Source organism: Symphalangus syndactylus, chromosome 10 (genome assembly GCF_028878055.3).
Source record: "Symphalangus syndactylus isolate Jambi chromosome 10, NHGRI_mSymSyn1-v2.1_pri, whole genome shotgun sequence".
In the NCBI taxonomy this organism is placed as follows: Eukaryota; Metazoa; Chordata; class Mammalia; order Primates; family Hylobatidae; genus Symphalangus; species Symphalangus syndactylus.
In genome coordinates, this window is record NC_072432.2 from 50,707,655 (window position 1) to 50,722,673 (window position 15,019).

Here is a 15,019-nt window from a genome sequence, read left to right on the forward strand (position 1 = left end):
ACCTCAAGCGATCCACCTGCCTCGGCCTCCCAAAGTGTTGGGATTACAGTCGTGAGCCACCGCACCCGGCCCGTCCTTTTATATTTAATAAGGCCTACCATCTTTGCTACTCCATTTTGATTATATAAATCAGACTGCATTACACAAATTCTTATAAAACAGGTTGAAGTAATGCCCTTCTGTTCCTAGTTTGTTGAGTGTTTTTATCACGAAGGAACGTTGTATCATGTCAAATGCGTTTTTGATGCCTACTGAGATGATAGTGTAGGTTTTTTCCCTTCATTTTATTAAAATGGTATATTTCATTGTTTTGTGTATGGTGAGCCACTTTGTATTCCTGGGATAATGGCATGTAGTTCTTTTAATATAATGCTAGATTTAATTTGCTAATCTTTTGTTGAGGATTTTTGCATCTATATTCCTAAGAGATACTGGTCAGTAGTTTTCATGTGATCTCTTACTCTGATTTTAGTATCGGGGTAATTCTGGACTCAGAGAATGAATTAAGAATTTCCTCCTCTTCTATTTTTTTGGAAGAATTTGAAGGATTGATGTTAATTCTTTTTTAAACATTGGGTAGAATTCATTATGAAGCCATCTAGTCCTGGGCTTCTCTTTCCTGGAAGTTTTTTGATTGCTGATTCAATCTCTTATTAAAGATCTCAGATTTTCTGTTTCTCCTTGAGTCAGTTTTGGTAGTTTGTGTATTCCTGAGAGTTTGTATATTTCATGTAGGTTTCTAATTTGTTGGCATGCAATTGTCCTAGTATTCTATTATAATCTTATTTATTTCTGTAAGGTCAGCAGGAATGTCCCTGCTTTCATTCCTGGTTTTAGTAGTTTGAGTCTTTTCTCTTTTTGCCTTGGTCAGTGTAGCTAAAGGTTTGCTAATTTTGTTTATCTTTTTAAAGAACCTATTTTAAGTTTCATTGATTTTCTCTGTAGTTTTTCTGCTCTCTATCTCATTCATTTGTGCTTCAATCTTTTTTTACTGCTTGCTTTGGGTTTGTTTTTATTTTTCGTTTCTATAGTTTCTTAATGTGGAATTTCACTTTACTGATTTGAGATCTTTTTTTAATGCAGGCATTTGCAGCTATAAATTTGCCTTTGAGCACTGCTTTCACTGCACCTCATGAGTCTTTATTTATTTCTTTATTTATTATTTTTTGAGACAGGATCTCACTCTGTCACCCAGGCTGGAGTGCCAGTGGTGCAGTCATAACTCACTGCAGCCTCTACCTCCCTGGGCTCAAGTGATCCTCCTGCCTCAGCCTCCTGAGTAGGACTACAGGTGAGTGCCACCACACTCAGCTAATTTTTAAAAATTGTTTGTAGAGACGGGGTCTCACTCTGTTGTCCAGGTTGGTCTCAAACTCCCGGGCTCAATAGCCTTCCTGCCTCAGGCTCCAAAGTGCTAGCATTATGGGCTTGAGCCACTATGCTCACCCCATCCCATAAATCTTGATATGTTGTGTTCTCATTTATGTTCATCTCAAAGTATTTTCTAATTTCTTGTGGTTTCTCATTTGTCTCATTGTTTATTTAGGGGTACTGTTTGATGTCTATATATTTGTGAGTTTTCCAGTTTTCCTTCTGTTATTTTCTGATTTTACTCCATTGTAGTCAGAGAACATAGTTTGTATAATTTTAATCTTTTAAAACGTATTGAGAATTGCTTTGTGGTCTGACATATGGTCTACCTGGGAGAAAATTTTCCATGTGTTCTTGAGAATAATGTGTATCCTGCTGTTGTTGGGATGGCGTGAGGTATCTGTTAGGTATAGTTGATTTATAGTGTTATTCAGGTCTTCTATTTCTGCTGGTCTTCTGTCTAGTTCTTCAATATGTTGTTGAAAGTGGAAAATAAAGTCCCCATCTATTATTGTTGAAACTGTCTTATGTCTCCCTCCATTTAATTCTGACAGGTTTTGCTTCGTATATAGTATTTTGGGATCTCTTGTTAGCTACACAAGCAATTGTAGAAAAAATAAATGTTTTTCTCCTGAAATAAGTTATCTCTTTCCAACTAATGACAGAAACAAAGCCACATAACCTGAATTTATTAGATTAAGTGTAATTGAGTGTTCTGATCATTTTGGGGGCAGCCAAGATTTATTTCTGTTGAACATCGTTTTAAAACATCTAATTTCCCATCTGTAATATACATAACACAATTTATTTTTTCTCTAAAAATGTAGGAGTTTGTATGTGTGTGTCACAGAAAGATATTAGTTTTATTGACTAGTACCATAAAAAGATGTTATATAAGAAAGTGCCTCAGGTAACATTTGTCTAGTTTGACTGTATAAAATGCTCGTATATATACATTTCCATTTAACCATCATATTTCCAGTGGAGTGCTGGTGCTGGCTTATATAGTAGTACTCATTCAGAGATGTCATGTAGATAGTTTAAAATTAGTTGTTGTGGGAATATTTACACTGTGGAAATCAACAAATGCTACTAAACTGAGATTTTTGTCCCCTAGAGAGCCAGTGGTTAAACATTTGCCACTGCACCACTGCACTATCCTTATTTTTCAGATTAGGAAATAACAAAAACAAAAACCTGGGATTTAAAGAGTTGAGGCTGGGCACAGTGGCTCACGCCTGTAATCCCAGCACTTTGGGAGGCCAAGACAGGCGTATTACCTGAGATCAGGAGTTCGAGACCAGCCTGGCCAACATGGTGAAACCCCATCTCTACTAAAAATACAAAAATTAGCTGGGCGTGGTGGCACATGCCTGTAATCCCAGCTGCTTGGGAGGCTGAAGCAGGAGAATTGCTTGAGCCTGGGAGGCGGAGGTTGCAGTGAGCTGAGATCGTGCAACTGCACTCCAGCCTGGGCGACAGAGTGAGACTCTGTCTCAAAAAAAAAAAAAAAGAGTTGAAATGTTTTCCCCAAAATTACTCATTACTTAAGTGGTTAAAGTAGGTCATCAAATACAATCCTTCAGACTGAAAATACTCTTTCCCCCTCAGTATTTCTCTACCCCAACATGCACCCTCCTTTCCCACCCTAGCAGATTGGCCTGAAGTGTTTTTGGATAGTTTCTACAAAATCCATTAAGAACATTTCTTTAATAGGATTTGTAACTCTCATTAACTTTAGTGTGTCAGGAAAAAAAATGTTTCCACATACTGACATTTTAATGATTAAGATATTATTTTGCTAAGAAATTGAGTTTTTTCTGAAAGCCTTTTCTTCTGGCTTTTAAAATTATGATATTGAACAGTCATGGCTGGGCGCGGTGGCTCACGCTTGTAATCCCAGCACTTTGGGAGGCCGAGGCGGGCGGATCACGAGGTCAGGAGATCGAGACCATGGTGAAACCCCGTCTCTACTAAAAATACAAAAAAAATTAGCCGGGCGTGGTGGCGGGCGCCTGTAGTCCCAGCTACTCGAAGAGGCTGAGGCAGGAGAATGGCGTGAACCCGGGAGGCGGAGCTTGCAGTGAGCTGAGATTGCGCCACTGCACTCCAGCCTGGGCGACAGAGCAAGACTCCGTCTCAAAAAAAAAAAAAAAAAAGAAAAGAAAAAGAACAGTCATTACATTTCAATGAGAAGTTATCTGACAGGGACTAAAAACCTTAGGTAAAGAAATTGGGTACACTAGAAAAGTTTGGTGAATGCAGCATCGCTTGATAGGTAGGTTAGCAAGGCCACAGTGTGGATGAGAGAGTGCTCTATTTACACAGGTGTCTATAAGCTGTCATGGAGCTTGAGAATATTGAAGTCTGGTAGCAATGTACTACAAAATGAATTTCCCTCTAAATGCTTTCCAAGGCATAGCATCCTTCAGTTTCTGGATTCGTCCTCCTTGATACCCCTACCTGTTTACGCTGCAAGCTTCCGTTGCCTTTGATTTTTTGCTTCCATTAGGCCAAAAGCCATCGATTTCATTATTACATTTCCTCTCCTGTCAAATCTCCAAGATTTTCATATGTAATACTATTGCTTCAAGGTCCCATGGTGAACACAATATTCTAATAAATGAATGAACTGTGCTGAGAATTAAAGCTTATATATTTTTAAGCTCTACTCTCCTTCGTGGATCCAATAATCATGCTCACTTTTAAATACAATATTACACTTCTCAGTTGTCCCAGTTTTACTTCAAAACATATATTTTTTCTAAATGAATTATTCTTTATTTATTTCTAAATAATTTTTGTTTTTGTTTTTGTTTTTGTTTTTTTGAGACAAGATCTCACCATCTTGCCTAGGCTGGTTTCCAACTCCTGGGCTCAAGATCCTCCCGCCTGACCCTCCCAAAGTGCTAGGATTACAGGCATGAGTCACTCTGCCTGGCACATCCAGTACTTTTTGCCTCATTTCTTTTTTTTTTTTTTTTTTTTTTGAGGCAAAGTTTCACTTTGTTGCCCAGGCTGGGGTGCAGTGGCACAATCTTGGGTCACTACAATCTCTGCCTCCCAGGTTCTAGTGATTCTCTTGCCTCAGCCTCCCGAGTAGTTGGAATTATAGGTGCCTGTCACCACGCCTGGCTAATTTTGTATTTTTAGTACAGATGGGGTTTCATCATGTTGGCCAGGCTGGTCTCAAACTCCTGACCTCAAGTGATCTACTTGCCTCGGCCTCCCAAAGTGCTGGGATTACAGGCATTGAGCACCACGCCTGGTGTCTCACTTCTTTTAACTAGACACACACATTAAAAATATGCCTCCCCAAAATGTTAGCCACCCATATAGTTTAGTGGCATGGCAAATTTCATGAGTACATTTAATTATGTATCATTTTTTTCTAAGTCATTAATAAAATGTTAAAAAATCTCAGTACTAACTCTTGTGTAGCTCCTCTCTAAGTGCACTTCTGTAACTGATTTTTTTTTAAGCCACTTATCTATTTATTTATTTAGATACAGGGTCTAGCTCTGTTGTCCAGGCTGGAATGCAGTGGAACAGTCATGGCCCACTGCAGCCTCAGCCTTCCAGGCTCAAGGGATCCTCTAGCCTCAGCCTCCTGAGTAGCTAGCACTACATGAGTGCACCACCACTTTTGGCTAATTTTCTTTTGTATTTCTTTGTAGAGACAGGATTTTGCCATGATGGCTAGGCTGATCTTGAAGTCCTGGGCTAAAGCACTCCACCCACCTCAGCCTCCCAAAGTGCTGGGATTACAGGGATACAGGCCTGAACCATCACACCCAGCCTAAAACCCACTTTTTGGGGGCCACCTGCTAGTCTGTGGTACATATACTTGAGTGATTACACAGCAAAGATGTAACATGGAACTAAGTAACAAAGCCAAAACATAATTGCAATGGCTCCTGCCTGCAATCCCAGCACTTTGGGAGGCCGAGGCTGGCGGATGACGTGAGTCCAGGAGTTCAAGACCAGCCTGGGCAATATGGTGAAACCCTATCTCTACTAAAAATACAAAAAATAGCCTGGAATGGTGGCGTACATCTGTAGTCCCAGCTACTTGAGGGGCTGAGGCAGGAAAATCGCTTGAACCCGGTAGGTGGAGGTTGCAGTGAGCTGAGATCTCACCACTGCACTCCAGCCTGGGTGACAGAGTGAGACCCTGCCTCAAAACAACAAACAAACAAAAAACAACAACAACAATGAAGAAACCAAAGACCTAATAAATATAAGCGTGTCATGTGGAGATGAAGGGCCTAAAGGTGGGCACGTACCTGTCATATTCTAATTCCTCTGATGCTTTAGGAAGTGTTCGCTAAGGAGACTGAGTATATAATATAACTTGTATAATAGTATCTGATTTTTTTCCCAAGACTGCTTAAAGTTTAAAAGTAAAGTTGTCAGACCTAATCTAGCTCAATTATATTTGAATCTTAGTTACTTCTATAATTCTTATTTGTAGAATAGGAATTATAATATTGCCTTCATAAGGTTATTGTCAAACTTCAACGGAATAACCTGTGTAGAAAGTTTAGCACAGTGCGTGGTACACGATAAGCACTAAGTGAATGATTGTTATGATTATTATCAATGGTAAAGTAGCTACCATTTCTGAGCACCTATACTAGGCTAGACACTACAAATCAGTTATGTTATGGTGTCTGTACCATACTAAAGCTGTTGGTTAGCACCAAACTAAAGCTGAAGCCTCGGTGAAGTATTTTGTTTCTGAAGACTGCCTCTGATTTCAGTTTGGGACCCACTCTGGAACCTGAGGAAGTGGTAAACAGGCTGATGAATGGGATTCTGACTGAGCAGAAAATGATTTTTATTCCATCTTCTATAGCTTTTTTAACAACATTGGAAAGGTAAGTGACAGTTAAGAAACCTTAGAAATGGGCCGGGCGCGGTGGCTCACGCTTGTAATCCCAGCACTTTGGGAGGCCGAGGCGGGCGGATCACGAGGTCAGGAGATCGAGACCACGGTGAAACCCCGTCTCTACTAAAAATACAAAAAATTAGCCGGGCGTCGTGGCGGGCGCCTGTAGTCCCAGCTACTCGGAGAGGCTGAGGCAGGAGAACGGCGTGAACCCAGGAGGCGGAGCTTGCAGTGAGCCGAGATCGCGCCACTGCACTCCAGCCTGGGCGACAGAGCGAGACTCCATCTCAAAAAAAAAAAAAAAAAAAAAAAGAAACCTTAGAAATGAAAGGTAAAATAAAAATTATCTATTACATTTTTTGCTGACATTTAAATCAGGCAGTTGATAAAGTACAGTTGAATGGAATTGACTTAATAAAAATAACAGGCTCAATAACACTGAGGCAAGATTGATACAGCTCCTGGGTAAATGAACTGAGTAATTTCCACACATTTTTACTTTTTGTAAAGAAAGAAATTTGTATATTTCTGCAAGTCTTGTCTTATAAATGAATGACTCTGAAGAAGGATAGTTTTTAAGCATCTTTACATAACGGAATCATAGAACAATGATATTAAAGGAGACCAGAGTTAGGTTTTAGGTATTTATTTAAAGATACAACAGATAATCATTGAGCTTTTGTTTTGTGCAAAATCATACTGAAGTATATGAATTGCTAAATTTTTTTTTATAATTTTAGAAATCCTTGAGCCTTGCTTCTTCCAATGTGGTTCTTGGACTAGCAGCATCAGTATTACCTGGAAGTTTGTTAGAAATATAGACTCTCCTGATCTCTTGAATCAGAATTTGCATTTCAATAAGTTCTCCTAGATGATTTGTATGTATATTAAAATCTGAGAAGCACTTCTTTGGAGCAGTAGCTCTCAACTTTGGTGCACACTGGAATTCACCTGGGAGGTTTAAAAAATGCTGCTGCCTGAGACCAATTCCCCCAAATTCTGATTGACTTGGTTTGGAGTGTGGCCTGGGCTTTGAGAGATAAAGCAACTTTCTAGGTGATTCAGTTATCCAGCTAAGATTGGAAACCACTAGTTTCACGAATGTCTCATCATAACACACTGCTTCATTCCTCATCTGGGAAAGCTGTGTGGCAATGAGGCTGGCCACATTAGGAGGGGAAAGGGGAGAGGTGCCTTAGGACAGCTGGGAGAAAAAGCCTCTTGCTGCCTGTCCTAGACTGGGCTTCTCCAAGTCAGTGGGATATCAGGATCACTTGGGAAGTCTGTTTAAAAATAGATCCCTTGATCTCACTTCTAAAGATTTTAACATGGATGTTTGAGTTGGACCAGAAATCTGTATTTTAATAGGCAACTGCCACAGACAGTGGTCCAGGGATTATATTTTGAGAATTACTGATGCGAAGAGCAAAAAACTCAAGAAATGAAAAGCGTGACATATGTTAGGCTTTCTTGCCCCTTCTGCTAAAAACTATGATGAAAATGCCTTGGAGGTTTAGGTAGTAAAGCTCAGGGATCTCTTTGGTGAGTAAACGGGTTGAAGCCTGTGATGTTTCTGGCATTGTACTTGTCACGTTACATAAGTATGCACTCAGCGATCACAGCCCCTTAGAATATAACCCTATAAAAGAAGAAATTTTGCCTATTTTTCATCACTGTATGCTCTGCATTTTGAAGAGTGACTGACACATTAGAGGCACCAAAAGGTTTGTTGATTGAATAAATTAATTCTAGTTTCTAGACCTTTAAACATAAAGACCCAAAGTTTGTGCTCTGGAGTTGAATGAAGCTGTGTTTGTGTGACTTGCTTGCAACGTGAACATGGATTAGTTTTTTAACTTATCTGAAGTTCAGTTTCTTTATCTGTAACATGAAGAAAACAATTGGACTTTATAGGGCTGAGATGAATAAAGAAAGTAATGCTCTTAAAGTACTCAGGGCTGGGTGCGGTGGCTCACGCCTGTAATCCCAGCACTTTAAGAGGCTGAGGCAGGAGGATTGCTTGAGGTCAGGAGTTCAAGACAAGCCTGGGCAACATAATAAGACCATGACTCTACTAGAAATCAAAAACATTAGCCAGGCGTGTTGGAACACACCTGTAGTACTAGCTACTCAGGAGGCTGAAGTGGGAGAATTGCTTGAGCTCAGAAATTTGAGGCTGCAGTGAGCCATGATCATGCCACCACACTCCATCTTGAGCAACAGAGCAAGACCCTACCTCAAAAATAAATAAAAAGTACTCAGTACACTGTAAGTACTCAATAAACGTTATATGCCACTGTTATTATAACTACTACTATTATTATCATCATTGCCCCAATTCTTGTTATGAGGTCACATTGGTGTCATATTTCCAAACCCTCTTTTCATGCCATCTAGGCAGATTTCTGTATATTATTATGTTGATTTACATATTCTGTTTTGTTTTCTCCCAGACCCACTGGAATGTGACAAGTCCCTAAATATTCTAAGTGTAGTGTCTGGAGAAAAAAGATGAGAACTGCTAGTGTCCGTCACTGTTCAAGACATTTTTTGGGGGAGGCTGTGGGGGACAGGGTCTCACTCTGTCACCCAGGCTGGAGTGCAATGGCATGATCTCGCTCACTGCAACCTCCGCCTCCCAGGTTCAAGCAATTCTCCTGCCTTACCCTCCTGAGTAGCTGGGACTACAGGCACCCGCCACCACGCCCGGCTAATTTTTTGTATTTTTTAGTAGAAACGGGGTTTCACCGTGTTAGCCAGAATGATCTCGGTCTCCTGACCTCGTGATCCGCCCGCCTCTGCCTCCCAAATTGCTGGGATTACAGGTGTGAGCTACCGCGCCAGGCCAAGACATTTTATTTAATACAGTAACACATTGATTCCACAAAAGAACACTGAGGGATAGATGTTAATTTTTCCATTTACATGTGAGGAATTTAAACTGAAAGGTTAAATAATTGGTTCAGCATTATGCTCAAAACCAAATGCGTTGTCTGCATTTTTATTTAGCAGTTCTACTTCCCCAGTCTCTTAGTGGAACATTTTAATAATATTCTGCATTATAAAGTATAAAATTAATTCCTGTTCTCATTTCCTTTTTAATGTCGGGTTCCTTTTTGTAAAGTCTTTAGTATCTCAACTATTCAGTTCTTATACCTCCTCCCTTAGATCTTTTGTTTCAAAAACTGACTACTTCAGGTTATTCTACTCTAAAGAAAGCTAAGCCTTCTTTTCCATTTGAAAAGGAAATAGATTTAATGGGAAAGAATATATAGTAGCGACTCGGATTTAAGACGCTTAATGTTATTTAACATGAACATGATGATACGTGATAACTTAAAAGTATTTCTAAAGAGGGTATTCTACAAATGCACTTAATATTAATTTTCTAATTATTTTCATATATCTTTCTTTTAGGATCCTTCCTGAGCGTTTCCTGGCAGTTTTAAAACGAAAAATCAGTGTTAAGTTTGATGCAGTTATTGGATATAAAATGAAAGATCAATAAGCACCTAGTTTTCCGAAAACTGATTTACCAGGTTTAGGTTGATGTCATCTAATAGTGTCAGAATTTTAATGTTTGAACTTCTGTTTTTTCTAATTATCCCCATTTCTTCAATATCATTTTTGAGGCTTTGGCAGTCTTCATTTACTACCACTTGTTCTTTAGCTAAAAGCTGATTACATATGATATAAACAGAGAAATACCGTTAGAGGTGACTTTAAGGAAAATGAAGAAAAAGAACAAAAATGACTTTATTAAAATAATTTCCAAGATTATCTGTGGCTCACCTGAAGGCTTTGCAAAATTTGTACCATAACTGTTTATTTAACATATATTTTTATTTTTGATTGCACTTGAATTTTGTATAATTTGTGTTCCTTTTTCTGTTCTACATAAAATCAGAAACTTCAAGCTCTCTAAATACAATGAAGGACTATATCTAGTGGTATTTCACAATGAATATCATGAGCTCTCAATGGGTAGGTTTCATCCTACCCATTGCCACTCAGTTTCCTGAGAGATACCTCACATTCCAATGCCAAACATTTCCACACAGGGATGCTAGAGGTGGATACATGTGTTGCAAGCATAAAAGCATCATTGGGATTTAAGGAGAATTGAGAGAATGTACCCACAAATGGCAGCAATAATAAATGGATCACACTTAAACTTTTGGTGTTTCCATCTTTTTGTCTTAAACAGAACATGACTTAACCTTCAAATTAAAGGAAAATAAATTGTGCTATCTTTTTTTAAAAACTCTCTGGAAATTTCTTGGATGTGAGGCTCACTGAGATGGGACTATAAGATCAGATCTATAATATAGTAACACATTGATTCCACAAAAGAACACTGAGGGATAGATGTTAATTTTTCCATTTACATGTGAGGAATTTAAACTGAAAGGTTAAATAAATAAATTTTAAAATTTAGTAGGTTTGTTAGGTTTCTTCTACTAAAGAAAAATATTTTCAAGACTATATCAAACACCGCTGGGCACAGTGGCTCACACCTGCAATCCCAGCACTTTGAGAGGTCGAGGTGGATGGATCATGAGGTCAGGAGTCCGAGACCAGCCTGGCCAACATGGTGAAACCCCATCTGTACTAAAAATACAAAAATTAGCTGGGCGTAGGCCAGGCACGGTGGCTCACGCCTATAGTTCCAGCACTTTGAGAGACCAAGGCGGGCGGATGATTCATATGCGTATTAAAATTTGAGAAGCACTTCTTTGGAGCAGTAACATCCTGGCCAACATGATGAAACCCCATTTCTACTAAAAATCCACAAACATTAGCTGGGTGTGGTGGCGGGTGCCTGTAATCCCAGCTACTCGGGAAGCTGAGGCAGGAGAATTGCTTGAACCTAGGAGGTTGAGGTTCCAGCAAGCCAAAATGATGCCACTGCACTCCAGCCCGGAGACAGAGGGAGACTCCGTCTCAAAAAAAAAAAAAAAGTTGCTGGATGTGGTGGCGGGCGCTTGTAATCCCAGCTACTTAAGAGGTTGGGCCAGGAGAATCATTTGAACCCCGGAGGCGGAGGTTGCAGTGAGCCAAGATTGTGCCACTGCACTCCAGTCTGGGCAATAGAGCAAGACTCCATCTCAAAAATAAATAAATAAATATAAAAAATGCTATGTCAAACACATACACATGGAGAACTTTAATCCTTCTATCAGAAAGTTCATATTCAGAAAACATAAGGCAGAATCCTTTAACATCATGTTAAATGTAGCAAATGAGCTACGTTTAGGTTCAGAAAATTTTTGGAGAAAGATTTTGATCCAGATTTTAAGCAGAAACTAATACTTATTCAACATATGTCAGTTACTGTCCTAAACACTTAACTTACATCAATTAGCCCATTCAACAAGTTAAGTAATATCATCAGTGTCATCACAAATTATAGGGATCATTTGGTAATATGTTTAAGGAAGGTTACATTACAGATTCTAAAACATGTAATTTCTCAGAAAGCATCATTTCTATGGTAAATTTCTCCCTCTTTCCCATCAATTACCTTCTTCTAATTCAGAGAATCAAAATAGCATTGCTGTTGGACTACAGTTTGCATTTAGTTAGTGTAAATACATATGGGTCAAAAACTCTTGTCTCCCAACCATTATATTTGAATAATGTAACTTAGATTCCTCTCCATACATCAGCTATACTCTACTAGCACTCTAGGGTTGACTATCACAGAATTTATAGAATAAAACAGCTATCCTGGTAACAAATGACACTAGAAAGTGGAGAGCCTATTACACTCAGCTTCTAACTCACTTTGAAATAGATTTAATTGTTTATTCTTTTGTTTAAATTATACTTGTTCCAGACTGCTAGCCACCTGCCAGTGAAGTAGACTAGGAGAAAGCCTTTAGCAAACTTTAGTAAGATAATCGAGGCCCAAATATACTGACAACTTTTCCTAATAAACATATTTTGGCTCCTAAAACACTTGTCATAAATTAACATTTGGATGCACTTTAGCATTAACCATTATGAGAAATAAGCATTACTTCCTTTGATGTTATGCGGGCAAATGGTAGTGTGCCCCATTTACTGAATGTTAACCATGTGGCAGTTGCAGTTTGCCACTTAGTCCCTCAGCAGTCCTGTGCAGAAGGCATTGTTAGAAGGCATTGAACTAGCTGTGAACACAGCAGTAGTAGCAGAAATCCAGAGGAACCTTGGAGTCTATAGCCCTTACTCTGGAGAAAAGATGAATGACTATAGCATCATGGGGATTTTGAATTTAGATTGAAGAAGAAGAAGGAAGAGGAGGAGGAGAAGAAGAGAAGGAGAAGGAGGAAGAAGAAAAGAAGAAGAAGAAGAAGAAGAAGCTTGCTCTAATTTACCAACATTAGGCAATTAGCCCTGTGTCTCAAAGTCTGAAAGCTTGTCACTGTTATTTGAATGAAATTTATCCTAATTGATTTCACTTCTCAGCAGTTTGGTGGGAAAATTCATCTCAGTCATCAATAGAGCTAATTCTGAGAGACATATTAAAGTCAGAGCTTTAGGTTGTCTTCAGGTAAATGGTGAATGATTTCTCATTGTCAACTAGTATGATATTCTGTGGTCCTGAACCAGGGGATTCATTGATAGCTGGAACTACAAGTGCACAACACCATGCCTGGCTAATTTTTTTTTATTGTTGAGATGAGGTCTCACCATCTTGCCCAGGCTGGTCTTTTATTTATTTATTTATTTTTGTTTATTTTTTGAGACAGAGTCTCACTCTGTCACCAGGCTGGAGTGCAGTGGTGCAGTCTTAGCTGACTGCAACCTCCACCTCCCAGGTTGAAGGGATTCTCCTGCCTCAGCCTCCTGAGTAGCTGGGACTACAGGTGTGTGCCACCACGCCCAGCTAATTTTGTATTTTTAGTAGAGACAGGGTTTCACCATGTCCCTATCCCTTGACCTTGTGATCCGCCTGCCTCTGCCTCCCAAAGTGCTGGGATTACAGGCATGAGCCACCATGCCTGGCCCAGGCTGGTCTTGAACTCCTAGGTTCAGGCGATCCTCTTGCTTCATCCTCCCAAAGTCTGAGATTACAGGTGTGAGCCACCATGCCCAGCCTAATCTTTTTCTTTATTTTTGTCTGACTGAGTAACTATCCCCAAGACACATAATCATCCGATTCTCAAAGGTTGAAATGAAAGAAAAAACTTTCCAGGCAGCTAGAGAGAAGGGGCAGGTCACCTACAAAGGGAACCTCATCAGGCTAACAGTGGACCTTTCAGCAGAAAACCTACAAGCCAGAAAATATTGGGGGCCTATATTCTTCATTCTTAAATAACAGAAATTCCAACGAATAATTTTATACCCAGCCAAACTAAGCTTCATAAGTGAAGGAGAATTAAGATCTTTTTCAGACAAGCAAATGCTAAGGGAATTTATTACCACCAGGCCTGCCTTATAAGAGGTCCTAAAGGGAGTGCTAAATATGGAAAAGATAGATCATTACCATCCACTACAAAATCACACTGAAGTACATAGACCATTGACACTACAAAGCAACTGCACAAGCAAGTCTGCAAAACAACCAGTTAACAACAAAATGACAGGATCAAATCCACACATATCAATATTAAACTTGAATGTAAATGGGCTAAATGCCCTAATTGAAAGACCTGGAGTGGGAAGTTGGATAAAGAAGCAAAACTCAATGACACAGTGTCTTCAAGAGACCTTTCCCACATGCAGTGACACCCATAGGCTCAAAGTAAAGGGATGGAGAAAAATCTACCAAGCAAATGGAAAACAACAACAACAAAAAAATCAGGGGTTGCTCCTCTAATTTCAGACAAAACACTTTAAACAAACAAAGACCAAAAAAGACAAAGAAGGGCATTACGTAATGGGAATAAGAAGACCTAACTATCCTGAATATGCTCCCAACACAGGAGCACATGCAGATTCATTAAACAAGTTTTTAGAGACCTATGAAAAGACTTAGATAAACCACAGAATAATAGTGGGAGACATCAACACCCAACTGACAATATTAGACACATCATTGAGGCAGAAAACTAACAGATTTTTCAGGACCTGAACTCGACACTGACCATATAGGCCTAAGAGATACCTACAGAACTCTCCACCCACGAACAACAGAATATACATTCTTATTTGCACATGGCACATACTCTAAAATCAACCACTTAATTGGACATAAAACAATCCTCAGCACATTCGAAAAAACCCGAAATCATACCAAGCATATTCTTGAACCACAGCACAATTAGTATAGAAATCAATACTAAGAAAATTGTTCAAAACCATACCATTACATGAAAATTGAACAAACTGCTCCTGAATGACTATTTGGTAAACAATCAAATTAAAGCAGAAATCAAGAAATATTTTGAAACTAATGAGAACAAAGATACAAAATACCAGAATCTCAGCTAAAGCAATATCAAGACACAGCTAAAGCAATGTCAAGAGGGAAGCTTATGGTGCAAAATGCCCAATCAAAAAGTTAGAAAGATCTCAAATTAACCACCTAACATCACATGTAGTGGAACTAGAGAAATGAGGGAAAACCAACCCCAAAGCTAGCAGAATAAAAGAAATAACCAAAATCAGAGCTGAAAGGAAGGAAATGGAGATGCAAAAAAAACCTACAAAAGATCAGTGAATCCAAGAATTGGTTCTTTGAAAGAATAAATGAGATAGATAGACCACATAGCTAGACTAATGAAAAAAGAGAAGATCCAAATAAACACAATCAGCAATGACAAAGGG

General features: G+C 39.1%; 1 protein-coding gene across 1 annotated transcript in view; it reads left to right on the top strand.

Moving 5' to 3' along the window:
- The window catches only part of HSD17B11 (hydroxysteroid 17-beta dehydrogenase 11), a 51,780-nt gene extending 41,344 nt beyond the window's left edge, over positions 1–10,436 (top strand). The window contains exons 6-7 of the mRNA XM_055297050.2: positions 6,135–6,251; positions 9,680–10,436. Coding sequence (XP_055153025.1) covers positions 6,135–6,251; positions 9,680–9,770 — 208 coding nt within the window. The 3' untranslated portion in view covers positions 9,771–10,436. The remainder of the gene's footprint in view (positions 1–6,134; positions 6,252–9,679) is intronic.
- Positions 10,437–15,019: the final 4,583 nt, after the last annotated feature.